Below are 25,996 nucleotides of genomic sequence, written 5' to 3'. Positions count from 1 at the left end.
GGTTCAGGCACTTCAATAGCTGCTTTCCAAGCACTCCTATTCAAGCATAGATCTCTAGGTATATCCCAAGCTTTCAAATATCTTTTTATTGCCTCCCCCATGTCAATTTTGGTCTTCCTCTACCTCTCCTTATATTATTAGCTTGGCTTAGGACTCCACAATGTACTGGTGCCTCTGGAGGTCTTCTTTGGACATGGCCAAACCACCTCAACCGATGTTGGGCAAACTTTTCTTCAATTGGTGCTACCTCTAGGCGATCACGTGTATCATCGTTCTGAACTCGGTCCATTCTTGTATGACCACAAATCCATCGCAACATATGCATTTCTGCGACACTTAATTGTTGAACATGTCGAATCTTTGTAGGCCAACATTCTGCTTCATACAACATAGCCGGTCTAATCGCCGTTCTATAAAACTTGTCTTTTAGCTTTTGTGGTACCCTCTTTGTCACAGAGAATGCCAGAAGCTTGTCGTCACTTGATCCACCCTGCTTTGATTCTATGGCTAACGTCCGTATCAATATCTCCATCCCTCTATAACATCGATCCTAGATACCGAAAGGTATCCTTCTTAGGCACTACTTGACCTTTCAAACTCACATCTCCCTCCTCCTGTGCAGCTTCACCAAAGTCGCATCTTATATATTCGGTTTTAGCTCTGCTCAATCTAAACCTTTAGACTCAAGGGTCTGTCGCCATAACTCTTGTTTCGTATTTACTCCCGCCTGACTTTTGTCCACTAACACTACATCATCAGTGAACAACATACACCAAGGGATATCCCCTTGTATGTTTCTGGTAACCTCATCCATTACCAAGGCAAAGAGATATGGGCTTAAGGTTGATCCTTGATGAAGTCTAATTTTAATCGGGAAGTAATCTGTGTTACCATCGTTTGTTCAAACACTAGTCACAACATTGTTGTACATGTCCTTGATAAGGGTCATGTACTTTGATAGGACTTTATGTTTGTCCAAAGCACACCACATAACATTTCTTGGTATCTTGTCATAAGCCTTCTCCAGGTCAATGAAAACCATGTGGATGTTCTTCTTCTGCTCTCTAAACCGCTCCATAACTTGTCTTATTAAGAAGATTGCTTCTGTGGTTCACCTTTCGGGCATGAAACCAAATTGGTTTGTTGATATCTACGTCACTCCTCGTAGGCGATGCTCGATGACTCTCTCCCATAACTTCATAGTGTGGCTCATCAACTTAATTCCTCGATAATTAGTACAACTTTGCATATCTCCCTTATTCTTGTAGATTGGTACCAATATGCTTCTTCTCCACTCCGCATGCATCTTATTCGATCGAAAGATATTGTTGAACATCTTGGTTAGCCATACTATAGTTATATCCCCGATATATCTCCACACCTTGATTAGGATACCATTAGGGCCCATCGCATTGCCCCCTTTCATCCTTTTCAAGGCTTCTCTGACCTTCGATTCTTGAATCCTCCGCATAAAGCGTATGTTAGTGTCATCAAACGAGTCATCCAGCTGAACGGTGTTGTTCTCATTCTCACCATTGAATAATTTATCAAAATACTCTTGCCATCTATGTCTGATCTCATCCTCCTTCACCAAGAGCTGATCCATCTCATCCTTTATGCACTTGACTTGGTTGAAGTCCCTTGTCTTCCTATCGTGAGCCCTAGCCATCCTATAAATGTCCTTCTCTCCTTCCTTCGGACTCAAATATTGGTAAATGTCCTCATAGGCCTGCCCCTTTGCCTCACTCACCGCTTGTTTTGCAGTCTTCTTTGCCACCTTGTACTTCTCTATGTTGTCTGCACATCTATCATGATACGAGCGCTTATAGCACTCATTTTCTTTAATAGCCTTTTGCACATATTCATTTCACCACCAAGTGTCTTTCGAGTTGCATCCGCTCCCTTTGGTCACACCAAGCACCTTTGAAGCAACCTTTCGAGCGCACGTTGCCATCTTCTCCCACATGTTGTTTGCATCGCCTTCATCCTTCCAAGGGCCCTCTTCAATGACTTTTCCTTAACCTTGATGCATCCCCTTCTAATTTTCACCACTTTGTTCTAGCAACCCTAGCTTATTTGTTCCCACGAGCTTGCACCAGAAAAGCAGAAGTCAGCCACCACCAGCTTGTGTTGAGCGACCACACATTCTCCAGGTATCACCTTATAGTCCACGCATGTTCGTTTATCCCTCCTTGTAAGGACAAAGTCGATTTGACTAGAGTATTGGCCGCTACTAAAGGTCACTAAATGGGACTGTCTCTTACGAAAGAAAGTGTTAGCTATCATCAGATCAAAAGCTATGGTGAAGTCTAAGACTTCCTCTCCCTCTTGGTTCCTACTATTATATCTGAAACCCCCATGAACCGCTTGAAACCTACACTTGATGTACCTACATGGACATTAAGATCACCTCCTATAAAGAGCTTCTCGCTACTAGGGACAACTCTAACCAAGCGATCTAAGTCTCCCCAGAAAAGCCGCTTAGCACTCTCATCATGGCCTACTTGGGGCATACGCATTAATTATGTTTAAGACCATATCACTAATGACAAGTTTAACTAAGATGATCCTATCCCCTTGCCTTCTCACCTCCACCACACCATCCTTGAGGCTCTTATCAATCAAAACTCATACTCCATTTTTATTTGAAGTTATCCCTGTGTACCAGAGCTTGAAGCTAGTATTGTCCACCTCCTTCGCCTTCTGCCCCTTCTATTTAGTCTTTTGGACGCATAAGATATTTACACACCTTCTAACCGTTGTGTCCACTAACTTTCTTAACTTACCCGTAAGGGACCCTACATTCCAGCTACCTAAACGGATCTTAGTTGGCTCGACTAGCTTCCTTACCCTTCACACCCTCCAAGGTAGGTGTGAAGACCCTTGCTCATTTCGCACCACACCCGGGCGCCGATGTGGAGCGCCACTAAGGATGTGACGACCCGATCCTTGCTCACTTGACACCGTGTCCAGATCACGACACGGCGCGTCATGGGTGTGACGACCCGACGACATGGTGCGTCACTAAGAGGGTTACGCCCCAACGGGATTCTTTTAGGTTTCATCTCCATAAAAGTGGCTAAGTTTTTACATTGGCTCGCCGCGCCTAACACAACCCTCCTCCTTTATCAGGGCTTGGGACCTGCTATGCTGGGAGACCAAAGGCGCCCCACCATAGACGGAGTTTGTGTGGTTATTACAAAACTTGTCGAATTCGATGTAATCATCTTGCCTTTAACAAATGCTAGCTTACTTTATCTAAGAAAAAAGCAAATTAAATACTCATGTTGAAGTTATAAGAAAAGTGTCCATATTTCCACATCGGATTAAGCTTTTGGGTTGGAGCATGCAATTAATATGGTATTATATGGTATTATAGGGTTTCATATGCTAGATAGAGATAGGATAGGACAATGCGCAAGGAATAGTGCTAGGGAGAAGCAAGGAACGTTAGCTTTTCCCTCCTAGCCATATACTTCATCCGTCCCTAAATCTCTGTCGTTTTTGCTTCCCGGAAAAACAATTTTAACTAAATATATATTAAAAATATTAATATTTATGATACATAATTAGTATCATTGGATAGATATTTGAATCTAGTTTTTAATAAATTTATTTGGAGATAAAAATATTGCACGTATTTTCTATAAATCGAGTCAAAGTTATCAGCACGCAAATCGTGACGACGAACATTTAGGGACATGAGGGAGTATATGCTAGCTGTCTAGCTAGCATATGATACGATCTACATTTAGGTGGTGTTTAAATTCAGGGGCTAAAGTTTAGAGGTGTCATATGGGGGTGTCACATGAGAGTGTTCGAATAGTAATAATAAAGTAAATTACACAAGTCCTCAGTAATCCGCGGGACAAATTTATTAAGCCTAATTAATCCCTCTTTAGCACATGTTCACTATAGAGCCACATTGCCAAATCATGGACTAATTAGGACTTAAAAAAATTCGTCTCGTAAAGTAGTCACAATTCTATGCAATTAGTTATTTTTTAGTCTATATTTAATACTCCGCATGTGTCAAACATCTCACGTGACAAAGACAACTTTAGGGCTAAACAAGGCGTTAGTTTGTCAGCACTCTTGAGTCTGAGAGCCCTGCTGCATTGCCTGCTCAAATCGAGAGGCTGCTATGGGTAATAGCATTTCCCTCCCTCGATCGAGTGAAAGAGACATGAGATGGCCGTGGATCTCTCGGGTGCTGTGCAATGGTGGGAAGAGTGGCAGCTGCGCATCCTTGTCCTCGGCAGCCTCATCTTGCAGTTCGTCCTCTTCATCGGCTCAATGATGCGCAACGCTCGCACCCCCATGTTGAGGCTGTGCATATGGCTCGCCTACCTTGGCGCTGATGCCCTGGCGATATATGCACTCGCCATCCTCTTCAACCGCCACAAGCAGCCGCCGGCCGCCGGTGGGAGGAGCGGCGCACTGGAGGTTCTCTGGGCGCCGGTCCTCCTCATCCACCTTGGTGGCCAGCACACGTTTACGGCGTACAGCATCGAGGACAACGAGCTGCGGAGACGGCACCTCGTGACCCTAGGTGTCGCAGGTCACGGTTGCCCAGTACGTCTTCTGCAAGTCCTGGCCGGCCGGTGGCGACAAGAGGACTGATGCAGGCGGCGATCTTGCTCTTCGTCCTCGGCATTGTCAAGTTCGCATGTAAGCCATGGGGTCTCAAGATTGCAAGCATCAACAGCGTGATGACATCTTCAACTATCTATTCAAAAAGAAGACAAGGAATGTTACAGGAGATCTGTGAGTTACTCTGCCTTTCCTCTCAAACTAGGTATGATTCTTTTGACGATGCGGAAGCAATGAAAGAAGAGGAGGAGCATGATTTTTCTCTTGAAGAATATGTGCAGATTGTTACGAAACGGTGTCTCTCAACAGACACCCCTTCGGTGATTTCATCAACGACGTCATGAACAGACACCTGTTCACGAAGTGATTTTATCCATCAATTACAAGATTAGTGGATAGGATTAGACAGTTAGTTTTACTCCAAAGGGCATGTCCTTTGGGAACAATCGTGTCCCTTTGTGACACCTCTTCACTTGTATAAATATATTTCAGAGATCAATAAAAGAAATAGTTTTCTTAAATCTTGTTCATTTACATTCACGCTTTAACACGTTATCGGCGCTTTGCTCTCAAGAACAAGAGGAAGGAGAACAACGGAGGCATGTCGTATGCCTCTGTACCATCACCGTTCAAGAAAAGCAACGCAGGAATCGGAGTCCCTAGCATGGATCCGACACAAGTGGACATAGAAAGAATTCAACAATCCGGTCAGAACCATCTACAACGAGTTCGTCGTTGATGTTTACCTTCCTGTTGGTTGTGTTTCTGCGCCCTTCGCAAGAGTATTTTTGCGGTCGATCTGCTCTGCACGTATGCTGTTGTGGTTGATCCTGAACCGACGGCAGTGCCTGCCCATCGACGACTGGTGCCCGCGCTCCTGTGCGCCCGGGTGGCAACGCCCGTGCCAGGCGACTCCGCGGCCGGCTGCTCCCCGTTAGGCAGCCCACGCGGCCGCCGCTCCTTGCAGCCCCCAGCGCCCTGCACGGCCTCCTCGCTCGCGGCCCCTGACGGAAGGCGGCCAGGTCTTCCCGGCGGAGGCGCCCGCGCGGCCTGCTGCTCCTGCACGGCTTCGTGCACGCGGCCATGCCCCGTTCGCCTGGTGGCATTGGTGGCCGGGTGCCCGCAATGCCTCGCCCAATTCGGCTACGGCGGCTCCGCCATGCTCGGGCACGCGACGACGGCCAGCCCAATCCGGGCCCCTTCGTGGCGGTGGTCGGCTCCTTGCAGCCCGCGGTGGCAGTATACAAGCCCGCGGTAGCATCTCGCCTGGCTGGCTGCAGCGTCTAGCGGCTCCATTGGCTGCGGCGGCTGCTCCCAAGGGCAGCACCCCCTGCGAATCGGTGACGGTGGCGGCGCAGCGAAGAAATTGGAAACGGCGGCGGTAGCTCACATCGGCTGCAACATTAGAGATTCGTAACTCTAATTGCCAGCCAACCGACTGGATGCATGTCCAAGCCAATATGGGCCAACAGCCCATATCAACACCCTGCACTTCCTACTTTTCCCTATTGTGCCTGTACGCATGATGGGCCATGCCGAGTATGGAAAGAATTTTTGTTTTCATTTGACTCGGCTGGCATGTTATCATTTGATTTTCAGCATGAATTCGCTTATGACTATTTGATGTCTCTAGTAAATTCTTCTGTGCTGGAAAAAATAGTACTGTTATGTTGAGGTCACTGACTTTGACAATAATTGTACTTGTGATGTTTTACCATTGTAAATGTCCGCTTATGGTATTGTTCAAAATATTTGCCTCATTATATGGCAAATCCGATAAACAAATACCCTTCGTAATGACCCTGATCTTGCAATTTATTTATTTATTTTGTAATTGATCATTTTAATTTAAGCCCATTTATGCTTTTTACCAAAGCTCTAAGCGCTTTAAAACTTGGATGCAAAATTTTATGTGTATTTTTCTCATTAAATGTATAACACACATGTTTATATTTGTTTGTTGGCCATACATAAGGTAGCGCCATAGTTGCTACTGTGGGATCTACACTAAATTCTTAGTGACTATCCTCAATGTGCGTACCCAACATCACAAATTAGAACATACGGTCTACTATCTTTTCACAAGATGATTACCATTAATCAGCATTCCTATTGACCATACATAAGGTAGCATCATAGTTGCTACTACGGGATCTACACTAAGTCCACAACTTAGTGACTATCCTCAACGTGCGTACCCAATTCGTTTGCGGATTAACTAAGGTCTACATCAATCTTTTGATGATTACCTTAAAATGTGTTTATACAAATTGCATACACCACTTGGCATCTACTGTTCAACAGACTATGTCCATATTATTAGAGGTCTACATCTTTATGATGACTACCTCTAATGTGTTAGCATAAATGAGGTTTACACTATTAGTGAGATAGATCTTGTCTCCTATTTATTTTTGCATTAATTAATACAGCATCGCCATAGCAATTTTAAATTTACCCTTAGCGTAAATTCAGAAAATCTATGGTTTAAACCTTGTTAGAATAATAGCCAGCAACGAGTTTGATCTCTTGCTCTTGATGGTCACCATTATCTAACATGGTCAATGGACGTAAAGTTAAACTTTATTGTTCTATGGATTCATAGCAAAATATACTTGGTGCTCCTCGTAAGAGAGCATCACTGTTTACTGAACAATTAAGTATGGAGTTTTATTTAAATAAAGCACTATACACATCCAGATCACACATATGTGTATCTCAATGGATGCAAATCGAAGCACTATATGGCTAGCTTTCAATGAGTGATACGAACAACACAAGGCAGTCATTCTGCACAATGCCAACTATGATTGGCCACAACTTTATCTCTAGGATCTTAAGTCTACTTGAGAATATAATTATGTTGTTCCAAAATATCCCCCAACATTGCGTTTTCGCGAAAGCACACAACTTACCAAATGTATTCTAGATTAATTCCTACATTACTTCAGGTCTAAGTGTATGATAAACTCTTATCGAGGAATTATCATTAGCATTATAGTGATGCTCTATCATCTGAAGTACATTGAATTTTCAGAATCATTACAAGTTCGATGCCATGTAGTAATGCCATCCATAGAACTTTAATGGTAAGATTTAACGCAAAAAGAAGTAGCAGCCCCGTGCATTCTTTAGGGTCAAGGCATTTCCCAAATATGACAGAACCATATTTTATCCCAATTGTGTATGTTACAGCCACACAACTTGGAAATGTCATGCCTTGAAACATTTAATTGATCGGTATTACAAATCCATTGGACATAAATATCCGGCTCAGTAATAAAGATATGAAGCACACTTCTATCTTCAACCTGACACCACCAGGAAGGCTAGTTGTTCACAACAAGTTTCATTAAAAAAACCAAGTAGCAACCAAACACTTAATTAATAAGTGGGTCTTATGAGCATGGAGAGCACGATCATCGAATTTACTTCGCTTGATCCATTTTGGAGACCAAATCTGTCTTCCATTTACAAAGATACCTAGTATCTTCGTCCCATTTTGGTGTTGTAATATAAAATGTCATCATCAATTTTAATTGAATATCACAATAATATGCCATCACATTTGATATTCCATTAATTAACTTGTATGTAATCTATATATCTGCAAAGAATGTCATTATATTCTTCATGCTATATATAGACCTATACGGGAATCAATCCAAATGCAAAGAGGAATTTTGCCTAGTGGATAGTTGCACCGCAAACTCTATATATAGGGAAGCAAAATATTCCTAAACTCTTACATAGAGACAAGAAAATATTTTGTTAATCGCTTGATGCGATGTCATGATAGTGGGCTTTGGTCGTGCTACTATCATACTCCCTATTGGTACTCAAATAATAATCATGAATCCATTCTTGTATTCTGATTCCAAAATGTACCCAATTATAATTATAGAGATATCCGTCAATGTGGTTTTCATATGGAAACCCCAAGATAACAACTAAGAGAGTATTTTTCTCTTAACAACGGATATGGCAATACTTAAACAAAACATCCTCAGTTGGATTTGACTACATATACTTAACATGTATCCAATGTTGCGTACAAATAATTCTCTCTCTTGATGTCAACATGACTTGGCACATTTGCCTTAGTTATTCAACTATAGAGATAACTTGAGAATTATTGTCAATTCTATTGGTCATAGCATCAATATGAGCCACTACATTTCTTGAAGAAATTCAAGAACATACATGTGACTCTATTTACCATTTTATGGACCATAAAGATACTATGTAATGCACATTTATGCATTCATAATATAGTCCCAGGTGTGTCTCTTAGTCATGAGAACCATCACTATACCAAACTCATTGCTCGAAATCTTCAATTTAGAGCAAATTATCCTAGATGTGGGATTAAATCCATTTTATATGGAACAGTTTGGTTTTTGGGTACTATATATCAAGTACCATATGTCTATACCAATAATGGTTTTATTGAGTCTTATTGAGAATCAAATTGCATAACATATTAAAATAGAATTGTAATTTACCAGAACTAAGTTGTTTTCATGCGGCCTTACACACCGCATCGTTAATTCAAATTCATCAAGCTTGCACTTATACAACTCCCTCCGTTGCAGTATGTATGTGAAACTTTGGCCGCAGCCAAACATTTCTCATGCTGCGCATCGAGTATGTTTTCACATACCCATATCACCACCCCAACATACCAATGGGCATTAGGGATCCCAAGAGGTAACTCTATAGGGGATTTATAAATTGCCCGTATGTTGATCACATTTGAGGATAATTCCAGGCATTAGGGAGAGATTTATACCACATTAAGAATGCCAGGAATCAAAAGAGCAATCCTCACATCCACGTACCAAAAATTCTAAACCTAATCATTTAGAATATCTTATATTTGCATCATATTGCAAAGAATCTGCCAGAAACATTTACTGATAATAAGGGTGTCACAAAATCCTCTTATCCTACTTATAATGCGTCCGAAAGAATGGAGGTACCAATTAAAACCATTCAACTCCCACTTTCAAAGAAGAGGGGGAGAAGTACGGCCGCTCCTAAGGATAATGCTCCAAGTAAGCGTCCGAGGATACCAAGGACAATATCCTCCATATCAGTAAATCCAAGCCAACCTCAAGTTGGTAGACACCCAAAATGGATGAGCATCCAAAACCCGGATTAAAATCCACCCGGATCAATGGTGCACCTCAAATTCTGATCCTGGGACATTGGAACACCCTGACTCCATATGGGAAATGACTCGGAATCCAAAAGGGTTAACATTTTCACATGCTATATTGATTTCAAGAACTGAATCAATCATTTAAAGACTACAAATTGTCGCGGCATATACTCCTCAAAGATTGTCTTTTTACCTTACTAGGATCCAGACCAAAAATCCTAGGCAGAGTGTCTTCACACTCAAATTTGGTCAAACTAAAAGGTGGCAATTAAGGAGATTGCTCTTGTTCAATAATGAGAAGTATTACCACAGTAATATCTTCCCTCATAGAGTTTCTTTTCAGAAGCAAGGTGGTGAATAATGAGAGCTTGTAGCATATGGTTTTACGCAGAGACCCAGCATAGCATACCCCATGGTATGTGTGAAAATGAAGTTTTCCAAATTCAATAATTGGCATATCAAATGAATTTGATAGATTCGGACGTATAAGTCCCAATGGACTTCACATTCTAAATCCAAATACAAATCGCAACATACATTGTATATAATTAAGCATGATTGCGCATATTGGTTATTTTGATATTATCATGATACAGAAATAATCATGCAATCATTTGAGATACAATTTCCATCATGTGGATTCGAGATGGAGGATTTGGGTAAGACCAAATATTACCTAGACTTACAACTTGAGCACCGTCCTTCAGGAATTTTAGTGCATCAATCAGCCTATATCTAGAAAATATTGAAGAAAAGATATTAGGGACCAAGGTTCCATATCTTAGTGTTATTGGAGCACTTATGTATCTTGCAAACTGCACTAGGCCTGATATCGCATTTGCAGTGAACATACTAGTTAGACATAGTGCAAATCCAACTCACCGTCATTAGATGGGAGCGAAGCATATCCTCAGATATCTTAGTGACACAAAGAATCTTGGTTTATTCTTTAAGAGAAATCATGATCCCAATATGATTAGATACACGGATACTAGTTACTTATCTGGTCCCCATCCCAAACTGGATTTGTATTCTTACATGGAGGTACAAGCTATTTCATGAAGTCTTCTAAATAGACTCTGACGGCGACCTCTACTAATCATTCTGAAATTATTGCTCTATACGAGGCATCACATGAATGTGTATGACTTCGCAGAATGATTAACCACATACAACAGGCATGTGGTATTGGTTCGATTAAATCACCTATAATTATCTATGAAGATAATTCCGCTTGTGTTACACGAATGCAAACAGGTTACACAAAGAGCAATATCACTAAGTATATTGTTCCTAAGCTGTTTTATCCCCATAAGTTACAAGAAAGCGGAGAAATAAACATCTTGCAAATCAAGTCATATGATAATCTCGCTGACCTATTTACTAAGTCCTTACCAACTTCTGTGTTTCAAAAACTGGTACATGGAATTGATATGCGGCGACTTTGAGATTTGCCAGAATCAGGGGAAGACATCTCCTAAATGTTGACATGTACCAGCATCATATTATACTCTTTTCTTTCACAAGTTTTACTTACAAGGTTTCTTGTTAAAGTTTTTAATGAGGTAATATTAACATAAGCATGTGTCATATTTCCTATTTTCTCCACCGGGGTTTTTGTGGAAATATCAAAGACACGTATTGCCCTCACACCTCATCCATGGTTTTCCCCTAAAAAGGTTTTTCACATGAGTTATCCAAGAGGCAATACCAATAATATGTCGTCATATTTTCTCCTAATTTTTCCACTGGATTTTTACAGGAGTTTTAGCGACATATCACTTTATATTGCTCCTCATATTTTTCCTGAAAAGGTTTTTAGGGGAGTTATCTTTATGTCGTATCTCCAATATTTCCCCTTTAGGATTTTTAATGGATACCAATGATACTAGTGGTTTATTTAAATCACAAATAAATATGATATTTTCTCCTTATTTTCCTAATAAGGTTTAAAGGAGTTTTTATGACATATCATATATTCCTCAGATTTTTCCCATAGGGTTTTTTCGAGGAATTTCAGCTTAGCTGCATTGATCTCAATGAAGATTCGATCAAGGGAGAGTGTTACGAAACGGTCTCTCAACAGACACCCCTTCGGTGATTTCATCAACGACACCATGAACAGACACCTATTCACGAAGTGATTTCATCCATCAATTAGCAAGATTAGTGGATAGGATTAGACAGTTAGTTTTACTTCTAAAGGACATGTCCTTTGGAAACAGTCGTGCCCCTTCGTGACACCTCTTCACTTGTCATAAATATATTTCAAAGATCAATGAAAGAAATAGTTTTCGCAAATCCTGTTCATTTACATTCACGCTTTAACACAGATAGCAAGGGAGCTCGTACAGGTCACGGAGATAGCTGAACGCAGTGAAAAGATGGCATTTGCCAACGACATCCAGAGGCTGTTTGTGGACCTGTCAGCTCCATATTATCGTCGGCTAAGAAACCTTCACTCCTACATCAGATTCGATATTTTTAACATATATCATAATTTGATGTTCCACCTCTGGCTTGCATTTGGTATGATCTACACCAACAATAAAAGGGCAAGCAGTATTCCTGGTGTCCTTTTGCACGTATTGCTTCCGTTCCTGGCCTTAGCTTCCCTTGTGCTCTTTGCTACTAGCCATCATCATCATAAAGACTGATGCTGGTTATGATGAGAATGACGTCAAAGTAAGGGCCTGTTTGATTCACCTAGGTAGCTACTAAATTTAGTAGCTTTTAGTCACCTTAGTAACTTTTTTTGTTAAACACTATGACTAAATATGACTAAAAAGACTTTAGTCCTCTCTAAGTAACTCTGGAGTTACTAAAAGTGACTAAACCTATTTAGTAGCTACTAAAGTTTAGTAGCTCGAACCAAACACCCCCTAACAATGGTCCTGTTGTGTTGTACAGCTTCCCTGGAGTTCTTACCCTTGTTCCTCAGCCCTTGCATCCTAGGAAGTTTTTTATGCGCCACCCCGGTGACGGGAGCAGAGCATAATCTCATGTCGTTCTACACTCGTCGAAGCAAACCCACCCTGTTGATGAGAATTTCCGCTCTCATGGGTCTCAGGCAGTTATATTAACAAGCACTGGTACATTAGAGCAGGGGCCTCAATACGAATATCTTCGTATCATAGAATTGGTTGTCGAGCATGTGAAACAAGGGTGGAAACTATATATATTTGGTGCTCCTAGTTACCAGAGATTTTGCAATCTCAGGGGGCAGTGGACGGTGAGCAGGTACAGGCTAAGCGGGCAGCAGCTGTTGTGGAGTTTGAAGGTGCCGTTTGACCGGAGTGTCCTCGTCTGGCACATAGCCACTGAGCTCTGTGCCTACCACCCCAGGACATCCGCCCAAGGCCAAGCTGATCTCGCTCGCTACAGCAGGGCAATATCCAACTACATGATCTACCTGCTCTTCGTTCAACCAGAGATGCTTATGCCTGGGACCAGGCAGGGTCTTTTCACAGCCGCCTGCGATGAAACCGAGCTCATGCTCAGCTATCTCAGTGAGCCTACATTGCCAAATGAAGTACACGTGGCCGAGCAGATTCTTGCCACAGCACGGTTTCCCTTGGTATATCCTGGGACTTTGGTTCCGGAAGCACGGGATCTTGCCGAGGAACTGATGGGGCTGCTGGACGACGAAGAGGAGAGGTGGAATGTGATCCAGGGCGTGTGGGTGGAGATGCTCTGCTGCTCCGCCAGCAGGTGCAGGGGCTACTTACACGCCAAGAGCATGGGTGAAAGCCCGTAGTTCCTCACCTTGGTCTGGCTCCTCCTGTCACGGATGGGGATGGAGACCTTCGCCGACAAGTTCCAGAGGCCCGGGCCTGGCCAAGGAGAAGATGATATCGTCACAGGTGCATCATCATCAGGCCTGGAGCCCCAAGAGGGCATACCTGACGAAGAAGAGATTAGCATCGTCTGAGCAGAGGAAAAATATCATGTGCGTTCGTTGTATACTTGCTTCTCACTGAATAATAAAACCAGTGTAATGTCGTTTGTTCATTGTTATACTGTACCAATGCCTGCGATGTTGATCAGCATCTCACCTGATGACCGATGTCCCTGTTTACCTTCTCCGTTTGACAAGAGTATTATGACTGCATATCACCTTTCGTTGCCCTGCAGGCTCTTGTAGCTGGAGCAACTCAGCAATCTAAGATCGTGCCGTACCTGCTGGTGAACCCACCTGTGCCTGTCCACCTCTTACCCTTATGCAGTTCGATAGCCAGCCTTGCTGCGAGGCTTAATAAAGAGGTTAGTTTCATAAAAGGAACGCGTGTAACACGATTCCAACAAAACAATAAGACATATCCGAAACACAGTTACAATGTATAGAATTGGCCTGCATCTCGCTAATGGTGATGCATCTACATTGATTTACAGCAAAAACATGGCTATCAACCTGGGACGACTATCACAGTCTCACAGATGAGCTGAGTAAAAACCAACAGACAAGCAGCAAAAACCATGGCTATATTGCTCATCGTTCAAACCATTAATATATTTGCCTCCGTGTCCTAGCAAATTGACGTTAGTGTTGAATCATAGCTGATTTTGTTGCCTCTGCTGAGTGAAGTTGGGATTCTGGGTCTGATTCTGAAGGCCCACCATACCCTGTTGCATGTTCTGTGCACTTGCCTGCATGTTCCCATATACCCCTTGCTGCTGCTGCTGCATTCCCATCATGCTGCTATTTGTGGCTCCCATACCGAACACTGCAGCAGAAAACAGTAGAGTTCAGTAGTACAAACTTGAGACGATCATTTTTGGCACAAAGTAAAATAGACCAATGACGATTCAAAATCAAAGGGCACTTTTCATCCGGCACTGATTCCAAGTCCCCACACTACAGAACCAAGGAAGCTAGTTGTAGTAACTAGCACCAGAAGAAATGAAACATTAGTGGACCCAGTAAAAATCACTAAAAATCTTAGGCCTTGTTTGGATGCGTGTGTGTATCCACTTCAATCCACATGTGTTGGAGTGGATTGGAATGGAACTTAATTTAATTCCACTCCAATCCACTTCAACACATGTGGATTGAGATGAATACATGTGCATCCAAACAAGGCCTTAAGACGAAAGTGCTCTAACTTTTCCTAGTTACTGAATTCTTGTGTTTTTATAATGACATCCTACCTTTGGATTACGGTAAATTCCAATATATTTTGTCCTTTTGATTTAAATTGTGATCAGATCAGTATCTAGATTTATGCGACTCAGAGGACTTGCCTCCGCAATGCGTACACATATTTCTAATATCGAGGACCAGTTTTCTACCAAATAAGCCAGTAATGCCACCAAAACAGTTGATAGTCGAATATGATGTCTCAAATCCATGACTCCTAACATTTTCATTTTTATCTTTATCCATTTGACAGTTATAACTTGAAAATCTTACAAAGAGAAAGGGATACATACTTTGGTCAGTCAGCATTTGGGGATGACTCCTCTGTGGATGCCCACCAGCCATACCATACTGAGAAATAATCACAAAAATAATAATATATTAAATACAAGTTATGAGTGAAGAATGAACAGTCCGGGAACAGGACAGAGCAAAAAAAAAGCAACAAATACTGAAACCTTTATATTATATACTGCCCCTTCAGTAATCAAGAAATCATGCCCATAGTGGACAAGATATCATTAGTATAAGAGAAGACTGTCTTTTTTTAAAAAGGAAGATAACCTAAAACTGTAACCTTATTAATCAAACTACCATAAAATTGCAAGAGAAGCCAACAGCCCAAATGAAACTACCCTAGTCCATCAATTAGAGATGCATGTGCTGAACTTGTTTGGGACAAGCCAGCTTTGCCATTGATAATATGAATCGTGCGACTACAAAAAATAATAGGCCTATATTAATCAGACCACCCTACATCAAACTCTCATGTGCAATGCAGTAACAAAGTCATCTTTCCTGAAGATCTACACGGGCAAAGGGGGAATACAGACTGTCATTGCCCAGTAATTGTGATCAATTATACCATATGCAGAAATTATTCTATTCGAATAGATGCAGAGAATTATTTCTGACGAAACCTGGATATAGAAAGACAAGAAAAAGTAACTTACCTGCATTTGTGGCATAAGCGACTGTGATCCAGGTATATTTGCCATCTAAAATGCAAAATCAAACCAGGCAAGATTAGCCAATCATGGGACCATGTACGAAATAATCTATAGATCAGGCTAGCGACTGAACAAACTAAGAATCTTTTTTTCACTAGTCCATCTCATGAGCTCATAAATGCATATCTATAAATTCCAACTATCAATTTAGGAAAATGAAGCGACTTATTTTCCTCACTAAATTATTAAGAAAAGGTATATCTGACCATCTGTGAGTTTGATGATGCCTGTGCAGCACTGAACATTGCACTATTTGCAGCTCCAGTAAACTGGCCCAAATGACTTCGTAGCTGAGTTCCTTGATTCAATTGACTCTGAGCCATGCCTGGTTGCATACGTCCAGGTTGCATCTGTCTGTTATGAAACTGTTGTGACAAGGCTTGGTTGTACTGCATTTGCTGTTGACCAGGGACCTACAAAAGGCTTTCTTCAGAAATTTAAGTTTTCATACGAAAGAACTACTTCAGCAGAAAAGAGGGAGTCAGTAATTGCCTGTAGTTTTTGTTGAGTCTGCCCCTGTAAATCTTGTAGCTGAGGAAGTGCGCTCTACAGGAAAAAATGTGGATTCAGAACAAGATCAAGAAGGAAAGCACATACTACAGAAACTCTATAAAACTAAAGCACATCCAAAGCCCTAAATGTAAACCTATCTTTGTACACGAACTTTGCAATATGGGATTTGAAATGAGCGAGCACGGAGGTGAGCGAGAGCCCCCACGGCCCCCACGCCGGCAGCCACCCTGGCGCCGGCGGCCAACACCCACGCACGGATCCAGTCCATGCCTGCCCCCTCCCCTCCCCGCCGTGCCCTGCTCCCGCTGGAAGCTGCGCGGGACAGTCCAGCCATTCCCTCGGATGCTGCTGCAGATCTGGCCGCCACTACCGGCCTCGTGGAGGAAGAAGAAGAGCTCCCTGATTCGAGCGACGAAGCAGAGGAATCCGATGAAATGGAGATGGAGGGAGCACGCCCAGGCGAGAGACACCCACCACACGGAAACAAATCAGGTGAGGACCATCCACACGACGTCCGTGTACGGACCTATGGCTGACAAATGGCCCACGGGGCCTGTGATTCACCATGGGAAGGTTGAAAATGATGTGTTGGCCCACACAACAGTAACATAGACCGCACGGTGTCCGCGTACGGACGGTCCACATTCAATTTTTTTCCCCATCACACACTCAGCCGCCGGCCACCCGGACGCCGGTGTCCAGCCCCTGGCTGACTGTCGCGCCCCCTCCAAGGATGGCCGTGGACACCTCTCCAAAGCCCGTCGCACCTCATCTGCCAAAGGAAGCTGAAGACGAGGAGCTGGTGGACTGGGGGGAAGCCGAAGACTCTGAAGAAGAAGCCGAGGATGATGTCGCCTCCCCCTGCGCCATCGATGAGGAGGCTGCAGATCGGCAGTCTACGCTGGCCCCGCAGGCTCCGACGCTGAGCCCTGACGTGCCTTCAGGATCCGCGTCCTCTGCCGGATCTGGTGACAGAGCGCCGATGTCTGCCTCCATCCGTCCGCCCCCTGCTCCGAGCCCCAACAAGCCTACGCCGCCAGGATCTGCAGCACCGGCCAAGCGTGAAATTGTTGCTGATCCAGCCTGACTGAGCGCCTACGTCCCCAGGTCGTCACCGCAGGCCAGTGTGTAAGCGGCTCGATCTGGTTAATGATGCGCAGCCTAACGCTCTTTCACCAGTTTGGCAAAAAGCAAAGAGAAGACACGGGTGGCGGAAGTCTGCTGCTCTGCCTCAGCAGCTGGGCGTGGCCGTGGTGGACATGGACGGAGCTAGAAAGTCCCGGGAGGCCTTTTTAAAACGGCTCGCCGGACGCTGCTTCCGGTGCCTCGCCATCGACCACTGTGTCGCTCAATGCCGAGACCCAGTGCGTTGCCTCAAGTGCATGGGCTTCGGCCACATCTCACGTTCCTGCCCGTCTCGTCGCCCTCGCACCATCTCCACTGAACTCCGCTCCCGCCTGAAGTTTCCACCAGAGAACATCCATAGCCGCATTGTCTATCCCCCGCTCCATTGCCAACCCCATACCACCGCTGAGACAGTGCCTCCTCCGCCAACCGAACCACCTCACCCTCGACACGCACATCTGGGGGGTCGGGACTTCTTCACCCTCGACACGCACATCTGGGTGCGGGTCGTGAGGACTTCTTCAAGCGGCTCGCCGATCGTTGTTTCAGGTGCCTCGCCTTCGACCACCTAGGTTGCAGACTGCCGGGACCTCGTGCGCTGCTTCACGTGCATGGGTGTCGGGCACTTCTCCCGCTCCTGCCCTACCAGTCGGCCACGTGCCATCTCCAAGCTCAGCGCCCATCCACTGCATCGTGACTGCTCCGCCGACATCACTGCCAAACCTGCAATGGACCTGCGGCCTGATGACCATGGCGACCAGGCCATTGAACGCGGCCGCGACCAACGTCGCTCGCCTATGAGGCGTGCATGGGGGAGGGACTACATCCCCCATGCCTCGGAGGACTGGGAGCGTCGCCGTTCACGCTCCCCAATCCGCCGGGGAAGGGCCTGGGACAGCTGATCTGAGGCAACCCTCCCCTGATCGCGTCGTCCGGGCGCGCACGCACTCACCTCCAGGCCTTTTGCCAAGCAGGGGTGGCTGACATGGAGCCAATGGATCGCGGGCATTCCTGGAACCGCTCACCTTCGAGGCCCGCGGGCGGCCTGCATCCAACAGCACTCTCTCCTGGTGAGTTCAGATCCTCTAGCTGACCTGTGCAGGACGCTGGTCCAAACAGGAGGCATCCTTCGAGAGGAGGATCCCATGATCCAGGTATCCCTCTCCTGGACAGATGGCGCAGCTCATCCCCGCTTCTCGTCGGAAGGTAGCAAGGAGGCGCCTTGCTCCTCGGTGGACGAACCTATCCCGGCTCTGGCAGACAGGTCGTCGGATGACAGCGAGGTAGACGACACCTCCCACCGCGCCACCCTGTATGGAAGTCGGCACGGCGACGGTGCACGCATCTGCTACACTCACCGACTCCGGCAGGGATGGAGACCCCATGGTGGGTCACGACCTCCATGACTTCTACAGCGCCATCTTCAAAAGCATCCCAGAACAACTGCTCCCGCGGCCGACCTCCCCAACTAAACAGGTCTGCAGCAAACGCACGGGAAGGAAGCTGAAGAACATGGTCGCTACCCGCTCGAGCTTGGCCTGCGTCTCGCGGCGCGCCCATCAACGGTGCCGATGGATGAACAGGCCACGAGGAAGCTAATGTGCGAACTCGACTTCATCAACCCCCCGTCGCTAGCGCCTGATGCAGCTGCCACCGCCTACGTGGATATGTATGCTGATGATCTGCCGGAGCAGGCCATCATGGCGATTAGGGTTGCCACGCGCATGAGCAACAAGAAGTTGGCCGAAGCACTAGCGGCTATAGCACAGGAGATGGAGGAGGTTGAGATGGAGGTTCCCTGAAGCTTAGAGGCAAAACCGGTGTTGTTCCGTTTGTGATCCATGTATTGTAGACTAGAGTCAGCACTGGCTGGTCTCCTGCTGGTGGAGTTAGGAATGTCTGGGTTCCTGATAAGTTCTTCTGAAAGGTGGACAAAATGTTGTTTGGGAGCTGGTGGTGGCGAACTTAAGCCTATAATGGTTGCACAACTCCTTAGTATGTAATAAGCCCATGTAGAACCTCAAACCTCCGTAGCCTAGGCTGCGGATGGTAGCGCCCCTCGCGCATGTAACAGTTGTTTGCTACCTTCTTATTATAAATCAAAGCCGGGAAACCGGATCTTTCAAAAAAAAAACTATCTTTACCTGTGCTAGCATCCCAGCAGCTGATGGCCTCAGCTGCTGAGCATGCAGTTGCTGCTGTTGAGACGCTTGCATCAGCTTTTGCCTCTGCTGTTGTGGTGTTAGATGCTGCTGAGGGGAAGGGGTATTCATCATATTGGTGCCTGACCTAGGAGAGTTAGCATATGGCATTGGAGGAGTGGACACATTCTCGAAATTAGGGGTTCCTGTGGTTCCAGGTGATGGCGCAGGTCTTCCATGTAACTGTCCTCCGGATGCCTGCAAGTAGTATGAAGGCAACGAATTTGAAACTGAGACAGAAATATCAAACATTTATCTGAGTTTGGTTATTGCCATTCCCTATGATATATAACTATCCTATCAATACCATGGGGAGATGATTGATGTCATGAAAAACAGACTGAACCATGCCAGTCAGTCAGCTTAGAAGATGGAGCTCTTCTAATATCATAATAATAACTCAGTTATAATTATAGAACAGAAACCTGAACCTGATTTCCCTGGTTGTTGACATTATTAGGTGCAAATGTTGACGTATTTTTGGGATAACTACCTGCAAATACAAATAGTAATTAGATGCGCTTTTGTGAAATACATCTCCAACTCCAATGCAAATGCCAAAGAGTTAAGCATACAAGGAACTTTTACGGAACATATCTCCAATTAATATGGCAAAGAGTTAAACATACGAGGAACTTTTACAGATCACATCTCCAATGCAAATGGTCATGATTTTAGCGATTGAGGATAAACACTAATCCTAACACAATAGGAGTTCGGTCTATAGCACATGAAAATAAGACAATCCATAGATGTCAAAACTCAAACAAGGAGAGGTTCATTGAGACAGTTTATATACACAAGAAAATCTACGTACCAGAACTATCACCAAAATTTTGTGCACCATCTCCTAAAGGAAGCACTTCTATCAGATGGCTAGGAAGAGATTGTGGCTGCCTCTGATCTCCAGGTACCCGTAATCCTGACAATCAAATAATTTCAGTAATAAAGCTATAAGTACTGAAATTGTAACACAAAATAGAAGTAAAAGGACTATTTATTTTGGAAAGCTAATTGCATTTTTTTATCAACATTGACAAAGCATACGCCTTTCACCTTCACCATAATTTACTGCTGCTCTAAGTAGGCCTTCCTGCTCCTGTATCTTTGCAGCTTGTGCTTTGTCCAATGTAGGACCAAGATTTGTTCCCTGACGGGTTCCTAGCCCATAGCTCTTACGGCATTCAGCAATTACTTTCTCAGCAGTTTCGCAAGCACTTCCAATCATGTCTATTCTAACCTGAAAGGAATAATACCAAGTCCATTCTAATTAATAGATAGCCGATAAATCCAGCAAGCAACACATTGCTATAGGTTTCCATTCTTCAATACTAAATTGGTTACCTTTAATTTTTCAATCTGTGTAGGCACCGGTAGATTAGTTATGCCAGACAATAGTTGCTCTCTCTTTGTAGTTTCCTCAACTTCCATCTCAGGCAGCAGTTTTGATGACAGCATTACAGGTAGTACTGCAATATTCATACTGAGCAGATAAGGTTTATGCTGCAACACTAATAACAAATAACTGTACAACCATTGACAGTATGCAAAATGGGAACACTAAATTGCAATGCATCATGAACAATTAGAGCGACCATTTCCAATACATTTTTGTTGGGTCATTTTCATTGTGTTTATTTATCTCAGAATAACTTGCCGCGCAATTAGGGTCATGACTAGTAGAAAACTTCGAAAGTCTGAGACCTCATTCAGAATTTTGATCAGTGGAAATAAACATCGGTTGACACTATAAAACTTGTGAGAAAAGCCCAAAGAAATGGCACACCAAAAAAAAAAGTATTAGCCCAACTGGTCATACTTCTAGTCCTCATTCATCTTTACTTCAGAAACAAAATCATAGGGTATTTTTTTTCTAAAAATATATGGAACTATAGATGAATCAATCTCATCCATCAGGTGTTGAGCAATACTGGACCATGAACAACCAAAGACTATTTGTTGTTCGGTCAAATAAGGGGGGGAAATGTTTGATGGATTCCTTTGAACTCAATACAATTGGTTACCTAACAAAACTTCAGCATAAACTGAGCAAAATTTCATATATTAGATGACTTCTTCCCAAATTTCATGCTTCCATTGATAATGTTTCAAAAAAGGTTGCCGTTCATGTCTTAATTGAACCAACCAAAATTTTATAGACAAGGCTAATGAACTCTTAACATGTCTCTGGAAATTGGTGTCCCTGAACTGGAGATGCTCTATTCCATAACTGAATCAGTAAACCATGCAACTGGAACATAACCAACAGATGTTAAACTCTCCTATGTTAGATCAAACTACATATTAATTATGATTTCTGAAAAACAAATCCCATTACGTGATAACTAAATTGACACAAAGATAAACAGAAGATATGCACATCCATAAAGGGGAAAATAAGAAGAAAACTCAGAAACATACTTGTAGCATTCTCGGCATTGACATTCCGGGGGTACACAACAAACACCTTGGACACATTCTTAATGTCCTCCACAATGTTGAAGAGCTCCATGCTCACCATCGAGAACTGCCCGAGCACGTCCTGCCTGCAATTCACCCCGAGGCAGTCAGCAATATCGCAGCAACACCACACGAGCAGAGGCATCCTAATTAAACCCTAGAATCCACTGCGGCCATCAACCAGTAAGAGGGGGGCAGGACTGGGGGTGAAGTTACCACTTGGGGGAGGCGCTGGGATTGGTGCGGGCGATGACGTCGAAGTCCTCGAGGATGCGGGAGATGGCCTTGTACAGCCCCACCGCGCGCGCGCGCATCCCCTCCAGGTTCAGCTGCTGCTGCACCCCCGCGCTGAGCCGCTCAACCCGGGGAGCTGCCTGCTGCTCCCCTGCGGCTGCGCCAAGGGGTGGCGCGTCAGCGGCGGGTGCTGCACCTAGCGCGGCCGCCGCGGCGTCCATCGTCGGAGCACTTGCGTTGGGGGCGGTGGTGGTGCGGCTGAGTGAAAGGGGGAGCCCGGAGCGGGCTCGAAATCGGAATGTGTAGCGTGTCGGGATTGGATCGCCTCCTGTGCACACCGCCAGTTACCGGGTCTGGCTCAGACTGACATGTGGGGGCCCGGGGCCAGTCAAGTCAATACTCTGCAGTCTGCACTGCTCAAAACCATGTGTCCAGAATCCAAAAGTTCATAATGCAGATTTTTCAAATTTGAAGAATAGTGCACTGGAATCCTAACAAAATATATACCTAAATTAAATGAACTTAGAGTTGTCATAAGTTAAACTATTTTAAATTTGATTAAACTTAAAGTTAATAATGTACCTATACGAGCAATGCACCAATTTTTACGCGATAATGATGGCGTTAGGACGTCCGTCCGTTCGGACGTCTTCTTGCTAGGCCTGCGGACGGGTGGCCTAGGCAACCGCCGTGGTCCGTCCCATAACTCCCGCCCGACCATTTCAACGGCCCTCTCCCATTCCAGATTGTTCCGCCGTCCCCACACATCTCTCCGTTCCCCTCCACCCTCTAGGCCTCCACGGCTCCCCCCCCCCCGGTCTCTGACCCGCGCAACGAACCCGCGATGGCGTGCCACCTCCTTGCCGCCCTCCTTGCAACGTCGCTCTTGCCCCTGCTCGCCCGCCCTGACTCCACCTCGCCACCGCCCCGCCACCACCGCGTACGACGAGCTCCACCTTCGGGGCTTCCCGCGTGGCCTGCTCTCGGCCAACGCGTGTGCCTACAAGCTCGATGTCGGCTCTGGGGACTTTGCCGTCGACCTTCACTCCAGCTGCCGCATCATGCTGCCCGCGGGGAGCTACCTCGCCGCCTTTATTGACCACCTCATCTCGAGCCTCGACGGCATCCGTGTCAGGGCCTTCTTCCACTGGTGGTCCATCACGGGCACCGGCGAGCTCCTTTCACTCTGTGGCATCGAGCTCCATTCGTCCAAGCAGCAAGGTGACATTGCGCTGAATGCGCATCTTGCAAGCGTATGATTCAAGTGTTTCAGTTATTTCAAAGGTATGTTGCAAGGGTTTCGTATGGATGTTGAAAAAAGTAGATCACTTATGTTGCAATCGTTGTTCTCAATGTTTCATCTATTTTTTCAAACGTATGTTGCAAGTGTGTTTATTTGGATGTTGCATATGTGTCACACATATGTTGCAAATGTTTTATTTGGACATTGCATATGTGTTGCGTATGTGTTGCAATGGTTTTTCAAGTGTTTCATGTGTGTTTTTAAGTGTTTCAGACGCATGTTTCAAACGTTTCATCTGTCTTCATACATATGTTGCAAGTGTTGTATCTGGATGTTTTAAAAGTAGATCGGGTGTTGCATCTCTCTCCTCGCCTTCTGCCGCCTCGCCTCGGTGTCTCCTCCTCTTTCTAAACGCTGGTGATGTTCGAGTGGTGTGGGCCCGCATGGGGGCGGGTGCGTGGGTGGGTCGCGAGTTGTTTGAGTGGCCCGAAACCCGAGCGAGCGGGGCGTGCGGCATGAAGCAAGCGCGGGGCGCAGGGAACAGCGGGCGGCATGGGCCCTCACGGGGCGGGGCAGCGTGGATGGTGCACGAGTCGTTTGAGTAGTGCGGAACCCAAGTGAGGAGAGCGTGCGGCTCGGAGCTGGCGCGGGGAGCAACGTCTGGACGCGAGCCTATGGCTGGACGTCCATGCGCTAGCCTGTCCGATATTTATGATATGAAATTAGGGTCACTAAATATGTCTTGAAATGTATTTTCATCATATACTTCTTTCATGTCATAGATGGTGCTACACTTTCCTATAAAGTTTGTGAAATTAAAAGATAATTTTCTTATTTAAAAAAATGATTTATTTTAGGACGGATGAAATTTCATCTTGACTACATCGAGGAGTTTGCTAGTTGAGAAATAATTCTTTAGCGCTGCAAGTATGTAGAAATGAAATGTTAAGCACAACATGATTCTCATATTGTGGACGGAAGAACACATCACTGTTTTCCAGTCCTCAACGGTCTTCTTCTCCTTCTGCAACAGTACGATCACCAATTTCCTGTTTTCTTTGTACCAGCAGGGAAGTCACTCCTGCTCCCTTGCCTCAGATGCCTCTCTAAAGTCTTCACTAGCCTTTCCAAAAAAAAGGTCTTCACTACGTTGCTAGCACAGCACACTGCATTAGTCTGGTTTTGTTCTCTGACATGGAGTCCATCTTGCCCCCGCTTATTATTATGATCACATTACTAGAACAAACAATCGTTCAGTAGCAAACGAGTATAGCACAACCACATCTCGTACTTGATACTCCAATGGATCAATTGGGTCTCATGAAACAACATCACAACCATACGTAACTTAGCTACAATATATAAATCTGAACTCCAAAGAAACAAAAAAACAATTGCGGGGAGGATAGTGGAACACGATATGACGATGCTTGATGGATCAAGAAACGATCCAGCGATGTGAACTCTGGGTTAGTAGTGTCATTCAAAGGTCAAAACAGAGCGCCAAGATACAGGAAACAGGGTATGCTAAGGGTGCTCACGCCAACTAACAGAGTATGCTCATTACTACAACAAGTCAACAAGAACGATGCAATAAAGAATCAAAATTCTTATGGGACACCTATGCCGTAACTGCAAAATTTCCGCTTCCCCCGTCATAGCAGGTTCCATCACCAGGACAATCGCCGGCAAGAGTTCCGGCAGCCATGCCATCGTCGTAGTCTTGCACGCCTGACGTGTCGGTGAAGGTGTCGAGATCGCTCCATCCCTTGAAGAACTCAGGTAGGTCGTCCATGTCTCCATGCGATTGCTCCGTAGTGCAGGATTCTCGATCCATCGGCAGCGGGAGATCGGCTGTCGCTGCAGATGCCGTTGTCTGGATGTGCTCGTGCTCCTCATGGTACCCGGCGTCGTCAATGACCGTGACCGGTTGTATGGGAGGGCAGTGCGGCGTGCCGATACCGCGAAAAAGTTGATCCAGCTGCAGGCGCAATTGCTCTTCTTTAGTAAGAGGCTGCCCTGAAGGAGGTTCTTGGCCTGGGTTTGATGATCCGAAGCCTGATGCCAATAGCATTGCGCAAAAAGCTTCGGCGGATGGCACCCCCTGGTTCACGAATTGTTCTTGATGATGATAAGCTTGAGGCTGGTTTGAGAAATATTCTTGGTTCTGAGCGAGTCCCTTATCCAGCAGAAAGGGTTCTTGATGGCTTGTTCCAGCGTCAGGGTACCAAGGATCCAGGATTGTGATGGATGATTCTTGGCTAAATCCAGCGTCTGAGCCCCAGAAATTCCCAACCAATGATGTCGTCTGTTGTT

At 45.0% G+C, this 25,996-nt stretch overlaps 1 protein-coding gene and 1 pseudogene across 2 annotated transcripts; one reads left to right on the top strand and one right to left on the bottom strand.

Annotated features, from left to right (window-relative positions):
- The first annotated feature begins 4,059 nt into the window (after positions 1-4,059).
- On the top strand, positions 4,060-5,851 carry LOC136548911 (uncharacterized; annotated as a pseudogene).
- Positions 5,852-14,050: 8,199 nt separating this feature from the next.
- On the bottom strand, positions 14,051-22,745 carry LOC136550128 (mediator of RNA polymerase II transcription subunit 8-like). 2 transcript variants are annotated; one of them, XM_066541611.1, is made up of 12 exons: positions 22,420-22,745; positions 22,165-22,289; positions 21,088-21,212; positions 20,800-20,983; positions 20,561-20,665; positions 20,169-20,236; positions 19,687-19,941; positions 16,397-16,450; positions 16,111-16,317; positions 15,848-15,892; positions 15,188-15,245; positions 14,051-14,481 (listed from the first exon to the last, which is right to left on the bottom strand). In XM_066541611.1, the coding sequence occupies exons 1-12, from the start codon at positions 22,656-22,658 to the stop codon at positions 14,309-14,311; spliced, it is 1,638 nt and encodes a 545-aa protein (XP_066397708.1). In that variant the 5' UTR covers positions 22,659-22,745; the 3' UTR covers positions 14,051-14,308. The 2 variants fall into 2 exon arrangements, with proteins under 2 accessions (XP_066397708.1, XP_066397709.1); XM_066541612.1 differs by having other exon boundaries at positions 20,175-20,236.
- Positions 22,746-25,996: the final 3,251 nt, after the last annotated feature.

The sequence above is a fragment of the Miscanthus floridulus genome, chromosome 4, assembly GCF_019320115.1.
Source record: "Miscanthus floridulus cultivar M001 chromosome 4, ASM1932011v1, whole genome shotgun sequence".
Lineage (NCBI taxonomy): Eukaryota > Viridiplantae > Streptophyta > Magnoliopsida > Poales > Poaceae > Miscanthus > Miscanthus floridulus.
This window is presented reverse-complemented; position numbering and strand designations above follow the sequence as displayed.